This window comes from Phyllostomus hastatus, unplaced genomic scaffold (assembly GCF_019186645.2).
Source record: "Phyllostomus hastatus isolate PE091 unplaced genomic scaffold, TTU_PhHast_1.1 phas_contig_432, whole genome shotgun sequence".
In the NCBI taxonomy this organism is placed as follows: Eukaryota; Metazoa; Chordata; class Mammalia; order Chiroptera; family Phyllostomidae; genus Phyllostomus; species Phyllostomus hastatus.
Window position 1 is genome coordinate 3,965,544 of NW_025333880.1, and position 20,328 is coordinate 3,985,871.

The 20,328-nt window shown below is 36.9% G+C and overlaps 1 protein-coding gene across 2 annotated transcripts in view; it reads left to right on the plus strand.

Annotated features, from left to right (window-relative positions):
• Positions 1 to 20,328, plus strand: part of ACSS3 (acyl-CoA synthetase short chain family member 3) — a 161,119-nt gene that overhangs the window by 49,093 nt on the left and 91,698 nt on the right. For both annotated transcript variants that reach the window (XM_045845022.1, XM_045845023.1), the window contains 3 exons: positions 8,052 to 8,240; positions 13,174 to 13,308; positions 17,172 to 17,312. In XM_045845022.1, the coding sequence (XP_045700978.1) occupies positions 8,052 to 8,240; positions 13,174 to 13,308; positions 17,172 to 17,312 (465 nt within the window). The remainder of the gene's footprint in view (positions 1 to 8,051; positions 8,241 to 13,173; positions 13,309 to 17,171; positions 17,313 to 20,328) is intronic.

A 20,328-nucleotide genomic window follows, 5' to 3' on the forward strand; every position in this document is an offset into this window, starting at 1 on the left:
AGGTTACTGTCCCCTTGTCTCTTGCTGCTTCTAGGATTCTCTCCTTCATTTTTACCTTGGCTAATGTAATTATGGTGTGCCTTGGTGTGTTTCTTCTTGGGTCCAACTTCTTTGGGACTCTCAGAGCTTCCTGGACTTCCTGGAAGTCTATTTCCTTTGCCAGAATGGGGAAGTTCTCCTTTATTATTTGTTCAAATACATTTTCAATCTGTTGCTCTACCTCTTCCCCTTCTGGTACCCCTATAATTCGGATGTTGGAACGTTTAAAGATGTCCTGGAGGTTCCTAAGCTTCTCTTCATTTTTTTATTTTTTTAAATTCTTATTTCTCCATTCTTTCCTGTTTGGTTGTTTCTTTCTTCCTTCTGGTCCATTCCATTGATTTGAGTCCCAGTTTCCTTCCCATCACTGTTGGTTCCCTGTGCATTTTCCTTCATTTCTCTTATGGTAACCTGAATTTTTTTCATCTAATTTGCAACCAAAATCAACCAATTCTGTGAGCTTCCTGATCACCAGTGTTTTGAACTGTGCATCTGATAGGTTAGCTATCTCTTGGTGGCTCAAAAGGATGAGTTCTGGGGCACTTGTGCTTCTGTTTGAGCCATCTCTCTCTCTCTCTTCTTTTTTTTTTTTTGGTCTGGTTGCTCCTGTTACGGTGAGGGGTGGAGCCCTAGGTGTTCACCAGGGCTGGGCACCCCAGTTGCTAGATTGTGATGTTGTATGTGGGGGCGGAGGCGGGAGGGAACAATGGCAGTAGCTCTGTTCTCCATGGGGCCTCAGTCCCTTCCCTGGGATCCTTGGTTCTGCGCTCTGCCCTGCTCCACAATCGCCGCCTCGCTGGGTCTGCCAGCTGCCGCTTGCGTACTCAGGGTCCACCCACTGCGATCTTGCACGCCCCAGATGCCTTACTCGCTCCTGGTTGCCTTATGTGCCCAAGTCTCTTGTTCTCGGAGCCGCAACCCCGTGCCCGGCTGCTCGTCTCTGCCCCTCCTACTGGTCTGGATGAACGGGTCTACTTCAACTTCTTGGCTGTCCACTTCCATTCAGATAAATTTTCTATCAGTTCTGGGTGTTATTCTGCCTCTAAATTGTTGTTGTTCCAATCTTGGTTGTGCATGGAGGTATGGTGCATCTACCTATGCCTCCATCTTGCCAGAAGTCCTGAACTTCCTCTATTTTCTCAGGCAAATGCCTAATTTAAATTACAAATACCTCGAGAATTAGGAATTTGGCAGAAACTATCAAAAGAGTAAAAGCAGGAGGAAGTCATTATTACTTGACCATTCATGCCTAGAATACAAAGATGTTAAAATTGCAAAAAGGGGAGGTGGTCATCAATTATTTTCTCTCCTTTTTATTATATGCACTCAGCCATTGTCCCGTGTTGATAGGCATCAATTACACTTCCCATTCTCTTAGACCTTGGGCTTCTCCTTGATGCAGGGTTATTTTCTCTGTCAACAATGGCTAGACTGTTAAGTAGAAGTACAATTTTGAAATTAACAAGATGTCCCTTTTAAGATGTGATAAATTCTGATGACCTATTTTAAATCACAACATATGAATATTAAAGAAATGGAAGAGCACATTCTTTATGAAGTCTATGAGTTCATATGCATAGAGAAATGTAGGATTGAACTACTTTTCACTGAAATAGAGTCTGAATATCACATTAGTCTTGAAACCATACAGATTATTGAAATTGTGGTTATTTTGAGCCTGAAGTAAGTGGATTAAATAGTAATTTTCATTTTGCTTGCAAATACAGTCTTAAAATGACCAAATATTTACTGAAACCCACTTGTAAAAAAAATGGAAATGAGAAAAATGATTATTCCAAGTAAAGATATTTATCCCTTCATTTGGGGAAAATTATTTGAGAAGAATTATGTTAGTAAATTATTCTAGCTCAGTGGCAGATAACTGTTTTGAACATAAGACTTTACAATTTTTTCTTCCAAAGCTTAATAGAGTTCCACTTTAAATATGAAATAGATTTTTCTCGGTGTTTTAGATAGTAATAATAAATTTTGCTCTTGAATATGGATGGTACACTTTTATCTTCTGGGAAAGATTTCTCTTCTTTTAATAACACCAACTCTATTTTTCTGCTATTACAAGACATCTCAAAATTGAGTTTACTTAGTAGAGTATCACATGTAAATGAACATGGTCTCAATATCACACCCAGTAAATTATCCCTATCTCTAAAAGTTACATTTCTAGGAGCTTAACTCAAAATTTCTTTTTTGTAGTTCTGTGTGTGTGTCCAGGTGAAAAAGCAAAAACGTGTGCGTGATGTGTGAGTGTCCTGCTCACAGCACTGATTTTTTGGGGAGAGCCCCAGAGTCTAAGTTCAGGATCAGTTCAGAAGAACCGACACACAGCCTTATTCAAATTCACACATGTGGAGGAAACTTACACACAAGGGAGAGGCTTACAAACATGGGCAAAGCAGCTGCTGCTTGGGGTGGCCAGGTGGGACAAAAATCCACACCCCTCCCAGGAGAGGGTCTCTTTGTTATAGGGGGTAAGTAATAAAACCATGTAGTGGGCAGTCATGTAGACCACTGGAAAGAACATTGCATTTCTAAGTTAACAGATAACATTGGGCAGTTATCACAGTCTGTACACTCATTTGCCGCCTTCCCAGGGACTTTCCTGCTTTCTGGGTAGGCAGCCAAGCCCGAGGCTACATAGAGTTCAATGGTCACAAAAGTTTAAAGTCCAACATTTCCCAGATGCCTTTACTGCTGAAGCCATATTGCATCTCTTATTTCTCGAACACTGTGCATACATAAATGTGTGATTAACTTAATATATTTAAAAGTAAAATGCAGGTATTTTAGGCAATCATCTCTTTCTATGGGAAATTCTATATATTCTGAAGAATAGGTCATTTATCTCCACTTTTAGTAAACTGTTTTCTCAAATATTGCTGGTTTTTAAATTACTTCTGTTTGCTGTGACTAGACCAGGATTTCTGTGTAAATCACTGCAGTTGGAAAAGATGCATTCTCTTGTCCTTTCTCTCAGGTAGTTTTCTTTGACATGGCACTGAGGTTGCCCGTGATAGTTGTCTGTTTACTATAATTTGGACCCACCCTGTCTTTGTCGTACAAACATGATTTTCTCTGAATGGACACATTTGCTGTTTGTGAAGCCAGTGCTAATATACTCTGAAGAACCTAGACTTTGGTCAGTTTCATAAGGTTTTTATTTTTATTATGGGCATCTGGTCATGAAATTATGCTAACTCAGACTGCTTTACAATGAAGATTTTTCCAAATCAATCAATAAAAAAATTATTGAAACCTTTTTATTATTTATACTTTATAATTCTAAGTTTTAAAGTTTTACTTTGTATCTAAACCAAATGTATGCACATATCATTTAACATTACTTGAATATCTTTTGTTGTATTTTCTTATTTTATCATTACTATTTATGTATGCTATTGTCAATGTTAGAAACATCTAGACCTGTAAGAATTTTATGAGTTCATCTGAGTCAAACTGTTGACAGTCACCAGGAAGCAAGATTTCAATGGATTGAGAAAACTCTCTGGAGAGTGGCAGTTTCACATCTTATTTTATATATCAGAATCAAAGGAGAAGATGTAGGGGGTTACATGAATTTCACTGGTAGTATATTAAGGAGATGAGAGAAAGCAAAGTGGGGAAATCTCTAAGATTGGATAAAAAATGAAATGAAGAGAAACATGCTTCTTTTACATTGGTGGGTATAGGAAGGTTAACAACATTTACAGCACATAGAGATGGTACTTAGGGAACAAGATAACAATGAGGGGATTTGTGGTCTGCTGCTCTGGTGGGAGACTGTGCCCTAAGGGTCTGGAATAAGGGGGATTACTCTACATTTCAAAGGAGTATTATCCTAGTTGCACAAAGATCATAGACAGGTTCAGTGAAAGTAAAAACTGACCTTTGTCAAGAAAGATACCTAGGAAATCACTACCCACCATGATTAGCTTTTTGTCAGGTTTAGTGTGTAGACTGAGAATTTCTTTGCTTTAAGGACTACGTGTTTCTTATTTTTGCATGCAGCCTTGACTTCAGTATAGGACACATAGCAGATACCGTATAAAAAACTGAGCCAATGACAGGACACTTCATACATCTTTAGTGGGAAGGAGCAGACAATGCTGTATCTAAGTGAATATGTACATTTGTCCTGTTTCTCCCGGCTGCCTGTGCAGCTCGGTTCCCCTCGCTCTAGCAGAGTGGCGTGGCCTGGCCCTGGCTGCATGGGGTTTGTATTGTCTTTGATGGCAGAGCAAAAACCTAATTTACTGGTGTGTGCCAAATATAAAACTATTAAGTTGTTCATAAATTAAAACACAGTTTTAAGGTGCAAAGGTGAATATAAATTGGGTGAATTGCTGATGATTTAACTTCTTCAGTTGAAAAACAATAGGTTGTACAAGATATGTGGTAAAATATTTTACCTTTGGAAAATAATAGAAGTGATAAGTCTATACTGAGACATCTATAGTAAGATATATATTTATATGGGATAAAATAATATCTATTTTTTTCTCTTGATAATTTTTCATCTGAAATCCAATAAAAACAAAATACACCCTTAAATAGCAATCATCAAACTGCCCTTTGTGTTGAAATTTCATAGCACTTTATTTGAGTTATTATGAACTCTTAGGTGACTGGGATTTCCAGATTTTTCCTCTTCATACTCATTGTTGCCTACCCTTATCTTCCAAATGGTTATATTTGCATCTGAAACAACACTGTTAAGTATTCTGCTCTGGGGCTCTCATTAACAACCAACTCTCGATTTAACATTATTAAGGAACATTTTTAATGAAACATTATTAAATACTTTAATGTTAAACCACTGTCCATTTATTTTTTTCTTGCTCTGAGCTAATGCTTTGTTTTTTATAAGCCTATTTATTAGAAGTCTGATTGGAAACATATTTTCCCATACATTTTCATATATGCACACACACACATACATGCATACATATTTTAAATTTAAAAGTTACAATGGATAATTTTACTGGAGTGCCATTTAGTCCTAAAAAGTACTATAACATGAATTGTCTCTGTTGATCATATAAAACTCCTGCCTTTAGGTTGTCTGTGATGTGGTTAGCAAAGTATCAAAACCTTGAGGAATAGCTACAAGCAACAAGGTTAACTAGGCCAAATGCCCACCATCTAGTGGTTATGTAGTCCTAGTGCAGCCTAATTTGACAAGGTTGTCTTCAGGGCAATGGGTAAGAACTCAAATGCCTACAGGAGCCAAGCAGGTAATATAAAGAGAAGAATTGGGTGGAAGAAAAATCAGTTCTTGGTATATATCTCATTCTGTGGTTATGGAGCTATGGTGTAATCACATAACATAAACAGGATGTAGAAAAATTATTTTAAATTCAGAAAGGACAGGAAAATGCAAGTTGTGTGATAAATAGTCTCAGAGTGGTGAGTTGTATGGCGAACTGAGTGGCCAATCACCAGGTTTAGTTGACAGCTGTCATGCAAGAACGCAAACCCAGTGTTGGGTGACCTTCCAGTTTTTCAAGAGAAGCTGGAAATCTGGATTTGTATATGAAATAGTTTAACATTAATATGTTGGCTCATTTTTTAAAGATGTGCTATGGCCCTACCTTAAATGCATTTTGGAGTGACCTTTAGCCATTTTGAGATCTTTTTTTTCAAAAAAGAGCTTGAATTTGTTATTTTTATTTCAGAGGACAGAAAAAGTTTCTGCTATCTTTCAGTAGCATTGTGAAATGGGACTGTAATATAAAGTTACTGAACCACTCCTAGCTTGGGTCTTGTTGAAGACATTTTAAATTCACCAACAGACACTACCAAGATGCTAAGGTTATAGCTTTAAATAGGACAAGCTCTTCTCTTTGATCGCTCTACTGCTGTATCTTAAATGGGGTCCCCAGTAATGTGATCACGGAGCACGGCCACTTTCTACGGAGAATGCACACTGAGACATTTGCGTAAAACTTCCCAGTGTTTATCTTGGTTCTGAGCTCCATGCAGAATTTAAGTCTGTAATTTATAATACTTTAATGTGTTTTTCTTGTAACTTTCTGCAGGGCAGCTTTGGGTTCTTAAAAAGCACTAAATTATAGTTTGCAATATGGAGCAGAATAAAACACTGATGGTTGTTGCTTTCTTTCACTGGTGTTCTTAACCTTGACCACATCTTTCCCCATCTGCACAGAGGAAGTGAATTAAAAAAAAGTAGTAAGAATGGTCAGGATATAGGGCCTTTAAGCTTGTTCAAAATAGGAGAGGCAGAGTGAAATGAAAGGAACCACAAATAGCCGTGTGGCCCAATTCCTTCTCTCAGGCCTCCTCTGTTCGTTATCTCGAACGGTCACATTTAAAGGCAGCCCGTAGTCCTTACATTTGTCCACCTGATCCTGACAGGCCCTTTAGCACTCTGACCTGACCTACCACAACTTTTTACTTGTTTTGTTTTGTTTTTCTGTTTCATATCCCCTAGTTTCCCTACTGTTCCTTTTTCACATCACATATGATACCCCTTACACCTTTGTACTGGTGTTCTCTCTGCTGGAAATAGTAGACTCACAGATGTCTACTTATTCTTAAACTGCTACATGTCTTTGCTAAAACATCACTTTCTTAGTGAGGGCTACCCTATTTGTCCCATTGAGAATTATATTCCCTGTTTTTCCAGTCTCCTCTGTTTTGCTGTGCTCAATAGCGCTAATTACCATAATCATGATGCATTATGTACTTATTATGTTTATTATAAGTATTTCTTCTGCTAAAACATAAGCACTCTTAGGATAGAGGCATTTGTCTTATTTTGCTTATTGGCATTTCAGAAAACAGTGTCTGGCATATACAGGTACTCTATGTCTTTCTACATGTATTTTTTAAAGATTTTGTTTATTTATTTTTAGAAAGAGTGGAAGGGAGGGAGAAAGAAAGGGGTGGAAACTTTGATATGAGAGAGAAACATGGATCAGTTGCCTCTCACACACCTCCAACCTGGGACTGAACATGCAACTCACACATGTGCCCTGACCAAGAATCGAACTGCTGACCTTTCATTTTGCAGGATGATGCCCAACCAACTGAGCCACACCAAAATAAATGAAGGTTGAAGTTCTTTTTCACTTAGGTCTGGGCATAGTTCCCACAGCTTGTTATAATTGTCCATGGAAAGGTTTCTTGCAATAAATTATATCATGTGTGGGCTTATGATCTATTTTGTCTTTATTACTAGCAGTTGAAAAAACACACTAAGAGAATAAAGACATTTGTATGTTTGATCTCTCAAATATGTTAAAAGTAAAAAGAGGGTGGTGATTTTATATAGATATAATAATATGTATAAAAAACTATAAAGAAAAAATATTGGCTTATGGCAGTAGAAAGGGCAAAGAACACAAAGTCAAAAGAATTGTGATGATATCTTGGCCACACCAGTTTCTAGCTCTCTCACCTCTGGTTAGCTGTTTATTATCTCTGCATCTCAGTTACCATATCTTTAAAATAGGGTGATAATAATAATAATAGAATCTGTTTTTTTATCTCATAAGTGTATAACATGTTTTCTTTCATAATACATATCTGTTCAACAATTAACCCAACATTTATCTAAATCTATAATCATTTTATTTTTCTGTTCATGTGTCAGAGTCACCCTTTAGAATAAAAGCTCCACAGGAACATGTCTGTTTTTCAGTGTTATATTCCCAACTCTAAACACAACATATGACATGCAATAGTTGCTCAGTAAATATGTTGTTAAATAGGTAATTCAGCAAATTTAAGCCATGAAGTTTAAAAGGTATAATAATAGTAAATTGGTTTATAGTCAATTGTTGAAGTACAGATGTCTGTTATTATTGTCACTATCCAAACCTTATCATCACCACCATCATCATCATCAAATGTATGTTACTCAAGCTTCTTTAATTTGCTACCAAGCAAATGATCATCTTCTCACATTACTGACTTAACCTTTTGTGGAATAGCATGGAAAACATTTTGCTGATCTGATGATTTTGTTACAGGTCTCTAAACTGGCTGGTGTTTTGGTCAAGCATGGTGTCAAGAAAGGTGACACTGTGGTCATCTACATGCCCATGATCCCACAGGCAATATACACCATGCTGGCGTGCGCAAGGATAGGAGCCATCCACAGTCTCATATTTGGGGGATTTGCATCCAAAGAACTAAGTAGCCGCATTGATCATGCAAAGGTAAGGCTTTATTTGGAGAAATCAAGAGGTAGCTCTATGTACTGTGGCCACATCTGCAGATGAGTCATCAAGGAGTGATCTGTACTCATTAGACCCTCCTTTCAAACAGGATACTCAATGCTTACTTTTTCTTTGGCATATATCTATTAACCAAAAATTTATTTTCAAGTCCGTTGTGAATGACATTTTTCTAGGTGCTGTGAGGAATATAAATATAAGTTAGTTTGCCATATATTGGATGTATAAGACAAGTAAAATAACTAATAACAAATTTATTTATTCAACATATATTTTTAAGCTTCCACTATGTGCTTGCTCCCATCCTTGGAACAGGATAGTAAATGATGCTGATTAGATGGTTGGGGCATATAGCTAGTTTTATAGTCTGTATACTTCCAGGAATGGTGGGAGAGAGCAGAGGTTAAGAGAGGGTGTCAGTGGGGAGTGGGGTTACGTTTAAATGGGATGCTAAAATAACAGCCTTAATATGGCTGTAATGAAACATCGTTGAGATGTGGAATTTAAAACACTTAACACAGTGCCTGGCATGGAGGGCCCATTGAAAAAAAAGGTTAGCTACTATTATTCTATGAAGTTAGAGCAAGGATCAGCAACTTTTTTCTGTATATTAACAGGTAATAAATACTTTAGGCATTGTGGGTAACATGGTTTCTGTTTCAGCTACTCAGCTGTGCTGCTGTGACACAAAAGCAGCCTTAGAAGCCACCTAAACTAAGGTTGTGGCAGTGTTGCTGTAGAACCACACAGAAACAGGCTGTGGCCAGGGTGTGGCTCTCAGCCAGTTTGCACACCACTGATTTAGAGAAAGGAAAGATTTATTTTAGTTGAGTGGCCAAATAAAACTTTCCAAAGGATGTGAGGTTTAAGTTAGATCTTGGCTAAGATTCAGCTAGTTGAAGAGAATGATGTCATTAGACCCAAAAGGAGAGGAAAACCAATGTTAAGTCTTGTATTAGAGGTAGAAATGGGTAAAATTCATTTGGAGGCCAGTGAATAGACTGATGTGACTGAAGAGGTACAGAAGATGAGCTTGCAAAGGCAGTTTAGTCTGAACTGGATCCTGTGGACTTTGGCCAGTTAGTTTTTGAGTAGATGAGTTTCATGTTTTAAGCAATGTTAAGAGGAAGAAAATCTTTCAATATGATGTCAGTGGGGCAGAAGCTAGATGCTGGAATAAGAACCTTTAGTAGGTGATCTGTTTGTGAAGCAATGGGTGATGTGCAGGAGAGTAATAGTAGTAGGGAGATGAAGGAAGGAAGGTTGTTTATAAGACCAAGAGAAGATTGGCTTTTAGGATTTTATAAGCCCAACACAAGACATTCTCAACAACAAAGGGAACCAATATATATTGAGGGTCCCTTGAGCTCTAGGCATAACATAATGTTCACATATCTGACTTCATTTGGCATGGATCACTAATTGGAACTACAAGTAGGAGCTGGTTTGTAGACTAACTGCTTGGGCTTTGTTTTTTTCCCCTCCCTTTTTTAACATGTTGAGTTAGGACGTGTGAAGGGAAATCTTGGGGGAAATATCAGCCAGTCATTGACCCATGACATGGTGGGCAGTTGGAAACTTCTCTGAGGAAGTTATAGTCTTCCGTTTTTTACCTCCAGAAATCAAAACACCATTTGGGTAAAGGTATGAGATGTATTATTTCCTTTTCATAAAATTTTATGTGATGTGGGAAAATTAAGATATCTAAAAAATAAGTATAAAATTTATGTTGTACTAGTGGAGGAGTTTTCATCGATAACACACACACACACACACACACACACACACTCTCTCTCTCTTTTTAAGGAGCTTGGACAATAAGCACATTATCTAATGGGCAAGACCATTAACCATGATGGAAATAGAGATATATATCAGAGATGTTTGGATACAATTAATAGCTGAAATCAGGGATGATTTTGGTGTCATGATTTTCAAATAAATAGTTGAAGAAAACATTTTATTTTAGCAGAAAATAGGAAGAATAAATTGTAACAAGTCAAGACCAAGTACAACTGTTACTAGCAATGTCAGCTCTTGGTTCCTGAGTTTGGCAAAGAAAGAATTCAGAGCCAACAACTCTAGTGCAAGAGGAAGTTTATTTAGCATGCAAAGCCAAAGTATACGAGGTGGGAACCTAAAAAAAAACACCTGAATTGTCTTCTGGAAGACAAGTCCCTTTCTAGAACACTCTAAGTGAGTGATCTAGAAATCTCTCTGTATGAGTGTATTAGCTGGTATTGTTGTGAGAGTCTGTGTTTGGCTTTAGTGAATTTTGTTGAAGACTCAGTGCATTTGCCCATTTCATGATGGGTGTTATGTGCACACCTGCCCACACCATGCTGAATTTTCAGCAGTTTTTGACCAAAAACAGCATGACCTCAGTGCCCTATTCATAGTTTCTGTTCACCTGATCTCACCCTGAGTGATATTTTATTTTGTTTTGATTTTTTCCCTGCATGAAAAAAAGTCCTCAAAGGGAAATGTTTTGCCCCTGTGGAAGAGGTGAAACAAAAAATGACAGAAGCTCTAAAAGACATCAAAATGGACAAGTTCATAAACTGTTCTGAGTGGTGGAAAAATGTCTCAATAGGAGTATTGCATCAAATAGAGAATACTTTGGAGGTGAATTGAATTTAAATGTGTAATAATAAATATACAATTTTTTATAAATAAATTCCAAGGTTTTTTTGGGTCCCTCCTTGTACTTAAAGAGAAGATTTGAGCAGCCTGCTCAGAGAGTTTCCTTGGCCTTTTAGAAAGAAAGTCACAGAGGCAGAGCAAGTGAGCCAGCTGGGCTGCATGATCTCAGGGAAATTACAGAGGCAAAAGAAAGGCCCTTGGAGCTGGGTTAACTCTGAACAAGCTGCTACTGCCTGCCACACCCCTGGATGCCAGTCTCAGGAGCACCCTTAGAGAGTAGGGAAAAAAAAAAGCAAAGATACACACCTGAAGAAAGAAGTCGTGGCCATGCTTAAGAGAGAACACACATGGGATCCTTTATCCTAAGGGTTTTTATCTGTTTTCTAAAGGTGGGAATTTTAGGGGAGGTCTTAGGAGAGGATCTCAATAGAATACTTATCAGTTTTTCAGGTGTATTCTTCATCATGCTGATGCATCAAAATGACCGTATAGGTCATTTTCTGGTTAGTTTCACATTCAAAGAATGTCACCAAAGAAGGACTGGGACTGAGGCAGCTCTGCCCCAGTATGGTCTGGAATGTGTATGACTTCAAGGTTCATTAACTGGCTGTAAATTGCTCGGCCAGTTTGTTCAGGTATTTGTGTCAGTTTCCCCATTCTGCTTACCAAGGCACTTTCCTAGCTTCTTCCTATCCTGCCTCAAAGCCTCCAATAAAAGACAAATAGAAATGTGAAAAGGAATTATTTTTGTAAAGGAAGAGTCTAATTTTGACTTTATTAAATTATTCAAGTTTTGATATATTCTATGTTTTTAATTTGATATGTACCTTTTACTTATTCAGAATTCTAGTCTTATGGAATGCTACTCAGTTATTTTTATAAGTATTACAGATATTAAAATGTGAATTATATTCAAATGTGTGACCTTTAAAAATATAACAAAAAGAAATAAGCCTACTTTTTTTTCTTTCTTTTTTTCCTTTTAAATGGCAGCTTGATGGAGCAGAAAGAGAAAGTTTCTATAATCAGACACAATGGGCCTTTCTCTCATTCTGCCACTCGTAACATGGGCAGGCTTTGTAACTGCACTCAGCTTCAGCTCCATGAATATTAAATGATATTCAGAAAGCAGGAAGTACTATATATGCATATATTTGGTGTAAAATGAACCTTCCCTAGGTGAAATGTATTGTAACCAGAAATCAGAATTCAGGAATAGATGCACTATCTCAGATTGATTATTTCTCTCCTGAATAATTTAGCATGTTTGCTTTGCTTTGGATTTCTTGGTGAAGAAATAGTATACTTGAAAGAATAATGACATATTTGTTTCTGCAAATCGATGAAAATTTTGGTTTAGCTCAAATACTTATTGAGAGCTTGTGATCTGGCAACCATTATACCGTGCCTAAGAGACATGGAGGTGAATGGCATCCAGGTTTGGCATTGGAGAGCTTTCGGTGCAGTGGTAGGGATGAAGGAACACTGACTATGGTCAGGCATCTGAGGCTTGCCCAGAATATACCAAAGAAGGGAGGTTAACCCTAACTTCTTTGGCCCCTTTCTGGATGTCTTTTGGCTACATCTGTGTACACCTTGAATAGCTAGCAAGTTGTCTATTAAAGAAAAGTGCCAAGTGTGTCTTAATGACAGAGGCAGGTTCAGGCTTTGTGGGTCTGAACCTAAATCTTTTGGGTGCTCTTTTCAGAAAAATAAGGCAGAATTGCAAATATTTGCTGAAAATGAATATATATTTAGAATGAAAAAAAGAATCATAAAGGAATTATCAGAAATTTGGGTACCTTCTTTCTGTGGTCTCTAGGCATTTAAGTGGAGATGTTTACCTAAAAAAAAAAAAACCCTTAAAAATGCTTCCTGAGAGCAACCAACCTGCCCCCACCCACACCTAGGGAAATGCTCCAACCTCCACAGCAGCCAGCTCTTCCAGGACCTCTGCAAGTGAGGGGTGCCTCACTTGCATTCCACTGGTTCGTGGCAAAACTACTGGCTTAATGAACTCTTTGGAAAGTATTTTTTGGCCGCTCATACCTATTAGCCAAAAGCATGTTGATGTGTAATTTTGAATAGGTAAGTGAGATTTATGTGTTATTACACTTAAAAAGGGCTTATTGGTTTTCAGATCATTTATTCAATAGAGAACAGAATTATTCAGACATTTTTTAGGAGTGTTAAAGTGCTTGCCAGCATCTGAAATACTATGATTACTTTCATTAGGATTGTTAAGCTTTCTCTTTTTTTTTTTTTATTGTAGCCCAAGGTGGTTGTTACAGCATCATTTGGCATTGAACCTGGAAGGAAAGTAGAATACATACCACTTCTAGAAGAAGCACTGAGAATAGGACAACACAAGCCAGATAAAGTTCTCATTTATAATCGTCCAAATATGGTAATCTGAATATTGAATTTGGTTTTTGCTTATAGTGATGTGCTAAGGATGACTCTGGTTTTGACCATTTAACATAAACCCTTGATTTATGATCTGTTAAATATACTTCCTGAATGTCACTATTTTGGGCAAGAAAGAGGCATTAGATATGAATGATATTTTCTCTCTTTACAAAAAAACTAGCTTAAAATAAAAAGACCGACACACAGCCTTGGCTGGGTGGCTCAGTCGGTTGGAACTTCACTTCCCGATCAGGACGCACACCTAGGGTGTTGGTGTGGTCCTGGTGGGGGCACCTGTTGGGGGCAACTGATCGATGTTGCTTTCTCACATCCATGTTTCTCTCTCTCTCTCTCTCTCTCTCTCTCTCTCTCTTTCTCTCTCTTTAATCAGTAAGTATATCCTCAGGCGAGGAGTAATAAAAAAAAAGATAGAAAAAATAGCCATAATATCAATGAATTGATTCTCTGTATAATCTATTGTGATATCATTTATTAATTTAAATTGTAACAATAATAATAGTACTAGCAAACACTTACTGACTACCAACTATATGGTTTTTAATACATTCTACTAGTGAATCATTTTAAACAGGGAAGGGTCATCAAGGAACATGTATAAAAGCCCCATGGCCCAAAGCAGGGTAGGATCAAGGGTGGGAGTTGAGGGTGGGTGGGGAGGGGGAAAGTGGTGATGGGGAAATGGAGACAACTGTACTTGAACAACAATAAAAAAAATCTTCCAGATAACTCTGTGTTCTAGGTGATAGATAGCATTAATCTAATGAACAACAACAACAAAAAAACTTGCCCAGCTAATAAGTGTCAGGGTCATGATCTGAATGCATGAACTTTGATAGCCTGCTTAATCCCTAAGTGGTCCTGTCTTGTGGACAAGTGTCATTAATTTGAATGCAAAATATCTTTTAAAAACTTCAGTAAGGATATTTAGTTTAGAAATAAAAACTACATTCAGGAAAGCAAAATTTGAATATTCTAAATAGATATAGTATTTTGTGATCCATGAAGGAAGAAGCAGCATGCTACAATCAACAGATATATTTTGCAATTGCATTTCCTAGTAAATTGGACCTAATGGTCACCTTCTTTCTGCATTCAAGGTATCCAGGTATTCTTATAGTGGGACCAATTTGGGTTTCTTGCTGATTAAAATTTTTTACAGAAGAAAAATTATATGAGTGGAAATAATCATGTATAATTTTGTGGAACTCTTGAGAGCTTATCTGCGGAAAATGCTTAAATGACAAGATATAAGAATAGAGAGTATTAAAACTATGTCATTTTGATTACCACCTAGCAATTCTCATTACCACATTAAATTCCCATATAAAGTTTTAGTAGACTGTGGTTCACGAACTGCTGCTCTTACTGATTTTAATACTCTTCCTGTCTCGAAGAAGAATTTTAAGTTTATTTCAGATGACCTCAAGCATATTTTTAAAAAGGTTTGTTGCTATTAAATTCAGGAATGCAAAGTCAGCAGTAAGGAAGGCTTTGGGGACAGAAGGTTATAGGAGAGTAAGAACGCACACACACAAAAGAGTTTTTTTGGATATGTGTGTGCTATTCACACATGTATGAATTCATGTAGAATTTATAAAGAACTTATGCCAGGCCCAATGCTAAGTACTTTCAAATACTTCTTATTTAATTCTCTTAAACCCATAAAGTAGATGCTATTACTGGCCCCATGTTGTGGATAAAGAAATTGAGTCATGGAGAAATCATAACCCAAAGTCATGACTAGTAAGTGGTGGAGTCAACATTTGAACTCCAGCTACAGGCTTTTTAACCAACATATTTCTTTCACTTTATAGCACACTGGCTATGGATATGAATGTTTCCTATTCAGATTTTTCTAATGCAAATCTCTTCTCTTTCCTCTTAATAGGTAGAGATCCACTCTCCATCTCCCCTTCCCATATAAAAGTGGCTCACTTTCTCTCCCTCTACCTTTTTCTTAAGAGCCTTCCTTCTATTTTGACTTATCTTTATTTTAGATGAGGGCTTTGGATGTCACTTGTTCTTCATATTAGTACTGCTGTTCAGGCAGTAATTAAGTCCATTGGACTGGCTTTTTTTTACTTCAGGAAAAAACAAATAGAAGGTTAGTGAAGTCTTTCATGAACCAGATTTGCATTTTTGCCAGTAAAAACCTGGCAGATACTCCGAAGTCTCAGGATGGCAATGACAAATCAAAGGAATAGCACAATAGCCAACTCCAGTGCTGTCCCAATTACTGCTTTTAAGAATAACAACCAGGGAAGACTTATCTATAGAAATAAGTGTATATATGTAAAAGCTAATGTTGAATTTTTCCCTTTCTTCCTTTCATCAAATCTTCTTTATACATGGCTGTATTTCTTAGCCTAAAGGACAACCATTCATTCAAGTCTTCATTTCCTTTGATCTATAATTATTTTTGTGGTGACTCAATTGACATTTTTAATTGTGTAGTATGATGATTTTTTATAGGTCTGTAATACAGATGCCAAAGCCTTGACACTTTGAAATTAGTTATGTCTGTCTAAAGCATAAAAAAATAAGTGAAAATACATAATTTGGTCACAGTAACTATTTTCATTTATCTCAGTGTCATATCTAGGGCTTACCAAAGTGAGGCTGGAGGTGCCTGAAACTTTACCTTTATGAAAGTAAATTCAGACTGTTATCTATTAATATGTATATTCATATAGATATTGTGTTTGTGATGTTATACTGAAGTGATAATTTGTAAATGTATACACTTAAAATATGACCATTTTTCATAACACTGACCAATACTGAAAGAGAAATGATCTGGTGTTTAAATCTCTCAGAGTCTCTGGACTTAGTTTCACTTTGATGAATGAATGGTTACCTATAGTCTCTAGGTGGTGGATCATATTAACATTCACTGAGGAGTGTGTAATCTTGCCTTGTGCCTATACTAACAAGTTCACCAACTATAAGCTTCCTGATGTGTCCTCTTGAGCTTAGTTATCATTTGAAGAAAATAACTAGACATGTACTGAGTCTCAACTCTACTTAAACACATGTATCTCTCCATTAGAGCAATTTTTCCATAAGCTGCTTACTTACTCTTCACTTATCTGACCTATTTCACTAGCAAGTTGTAAAGAGGTCTGTCTACCTTCTTTTAAGGTGTACCTATCCAACTCATGACTCTATTATCATCACTTTTACAATACAGATCTTGGTTCCAGGAACAAGAAGAAAGCAAACATTTCTACTATCTTAATCAATGACGTAGTTTGAGGAAAACTTGCATAGTATTTTAGATATGTCACATACTCTCATTAATTTCAAAATTGATTTTTCTTCTTGAAAAAAACAAAGGTAGATTTCTCCTTAACCCCTGAAAATGACTTAATATTCTTTTATTTGGAAAGATGGCCACAATATTACTCCTAAAAAGCCCCTGTATAAAGAGAAATTTTAATGGGTTAGTTGACATTTGATTGTAAAGATGATCATCCCAAAGTAAAAGAAATTGGTTACAAAAAGTAGAAATTAGTTTATAAAGTTAATAGTGTATGTACATTTATGAAGACCTGAACCACTATTAGGTAAGCTCTGACAGCTGATGAAAACATGGCTGTATCACATTGGGTTTCTTAAAGAGAGCCCTAGATTTGAATAAAACATGTTCTTTTGTCAGTTCAGTTGAAGCCAACATCAAACTGTCAGACTTTTTTATGAACATTTATCTGAGATATTTATAAATCTGATATTTAGTGCTATAAGGATAGCCTACATTTTAAGACTGATACTCAGCCTAACATTGTTCTTTGAATTTAATCTCCTTTGTTCAGTGCATATTCCTCTATTTTTGCTCTCTAGGAGACAGTTCCTTTGGCTCCAGGTCGTGACCTTGATTGGGATGAAGAGATGGCAAAAGCACAGTCACATGACTGTGTTCCTGTTCTTTCAGAACACCCGCTGTATATTCTGTACACATCTGGAACGACAGGTTTGCCGAAGGTATTCATTCACTCTCTCAGGGATAAGCACACAGTGGCAGATTTCTTTTGCACTGAACGTGTTTGGTTACTGACTGGCAATGCTTGCAGACTATACTTTCAGGTAGAGACTTAGGTACTTTATATCTTAAAGAAGTGCTGTGTTTAAATATAGAGAAATATTAATTACATTTAAAGTCAAGGGCTTTGCCCCAATTTCTTTCAAAATCTTCACATATATCAGCAATATGCAATTGCTTAAGTATTAAAATTAATAGATATTTGTCCAAATATCAGTTCATTTAATAAAATTTTATAAAAATATATCTTAATTGAAATATTTTTAATATTGAGGCCTAACTTTCATACAGTATGGGATGGATTGATTTTTGATCTAGAGTAATTCAATTCTTTGTTATAAATGCAAGTTTGAGAATTGGTCTAGACAGTTTGAACAATGAGCAATTTACCCCAAGTATTGAACTCTCTGATCTGCAGCACTGAAGACACTCAGGATCTCAAAATCTGCTTACCATGAAACATGTTTTCACAAACAAAGTTAGAAGTATCAATATTTATGGAGGTGTTGGATAACAAACAAATTCCATTTTTGCCTGGTATATCCAAATAATACTATTTCTTCATATAATTTCATAAAGATTTGCAATATTGTCTTCGTATGCATCTTTATTTGAATGCTCAATATTCATCAAATCACAGAATTTTAGTGGGGGAAGGGACTGTCACAATCATACATCCTAGAGGGCAGTGACCTCTTTGTTAATATTAGATGTCTATAGTATCAGAGTTCTGAAGACCTAATCAGTTAATAATTTTTTAAAAAGGAACATTAAGGTGTTCCACATGACACTCACTGGCTTTGGAAAAAGAACATTTGTCAGGGGAATATAATCTTGTGAGGAGCGAGACCATGTTTTATGACATTTTAGTCTACCACTGCAACTACTGTGCCGTGAGTATGGTTGGTGCTCATACATTTCTGTCGACTGTGTAAATAAATAAATAAATGCCTGTACATAAGGCTATTTGTGTCATTGTAGAATCAAAGCCTCATGATTTTATTAAACAACAACTTTGGCCATCTGAAAAATAAATATTGGTTATACTGAAAACTCTTAAGGCGTGTTAAAGTGATCCCAGTGATCTGCTGCACATAAATCTTACCCTACACTTTTCGAAATTTTGCATCATACACCAGTCACATAGAGTCCATCCAAACACTTGGCTATAAAATAAAAGCAAGTTTTGATCTAATATAAAAGTATCCACATGAAAGGAAAACCTTGGCCCTGAAAACATAGTGTAACCTAACCAAAGGGAAAAAAAAGTAATTTTAGCTCCTTAAAAGCCTGAAGGAACCTTATAAAAGCATTTGTACCATCTCAAGATTTTTAATCACTCTATAGTTCACTGTGGCCTGGAGGGGGATCTCTGCAGGAGGGTCAAAACGGCTTGTCAGAAACTCAAAACTGATCCAGTCAGTGTAGTAGAAAGAAAAAATAGTATAGAGAGCATTAAATCTAAAAAAGTGGTGATTCCAAATGAGGAAATACCCTAGCTATTCCAGGTTTTCTCTTGGTCAAGAGTTTCTCTTCTAGATTCCTAAATGCTCAGAATGAAGATCATTTGCAGTTTTACTTATTCTCATTTTGTCCTATTGTACTATACTGAAGATAATCTATTTCAATAGATTGGAGAAGGCTTTGTTTGGAGTCACATTGAATTTAGCTCAATATCCATTCCTTGAGTGTTCATTCTGTGCTAAAAGAGATAAAAATATGAGCAGAACACAATGTCTTCAGTCTAGTCGGGTTGACCCACACCCACACCCAGACAGATAATGCAAAATAGGCTGTGACCTTGCTCTAAGAGGGCGAAGCTGTTTTCTCTTAAGGAAAAGAGGCGATTCAACAGTATCTGAAGGATTAAATTCAATGAACTCATCAAATGTTATTAAGCACACAAATATGTGTCTGGCTCTATTTTTAGAAGTTTTTCTCTATAGCTGGAACTCAGGCACTAAACAAATAAAAGAGTTATGCAATAGGTGGTGTTTTATGAAGAAAAGTAAAGCAGGGTCAGGAGGCAGAGTGATGGGAGGAGTGAGGGTGTAGCACTATAAGAAAAGCTCTTGATGAGGTGACACTGGAAGGATGCGTAGAACTTCTTTGGAGCGGGACATCACCGGGAGGAGGGCGTCCCAGGCAGAGAGGGTCAGCATAGCACAGGTGCAAGTGTGTTGTGGAGCTTCCAGGATGGCTAATATGGTGCAAGAGAAGAAATGGCTAGATATATGGACAAGAGCCAAACTTACAATTTAACTAAGAAGTTTTGGTCAGTATTCTGTATGTAGGGGTTGGAGGGCACTAATACTTTTTAAGCAAGAGAAAAAATATGAAGGAAGGTAACACTTGCAACACTTTATAGGAAATATAAACACATTTAAACAATGGAGGCAAGAATATTTCAGGTTGTTTGGTTAGTTTAGGACTTAGGACAGCAAACTTAATAGAGAGGAATCAAATTTGGTCTGAGGATAAGAGCAAGGCAAGGGAGGAGTCCAAGACTTTGAACCTGAGAACATGGTAGAATATTTGAATATTTACTGGAATAGAAACACAGGAGAAAGGGTTAGGGCTGGGGAAATGGAGAGTTTTTGAACATGCTGAGTATGATGTGTCTTGGGAATATTAACAGGGCGATGCCTAGTCAGTGGTTGGAGGTGAAGATCTGGGTCCGAGAAGCACCCCTGGGCTTGCAGATGGAGCCCTGTGGGTCATCAGTGTGGGGTCTGGGGTTTACATTATGGGAGCAGGTAGCTTTTGCAGAGTAGGACATATAGAATGGCAAGAGAAAATAATTGTCTCCCAAGATCCCTCAGAAATACTGCTCTCATCCCTATAGTGGACTTTAGAATTTTAATTGCCTCAAAATGATATCTTGCCAACAAACCTGTGTGATGCTTTATCATACCTTCTACATACTAGTTTTTATTTACTGTCTTCTTAACATTACAT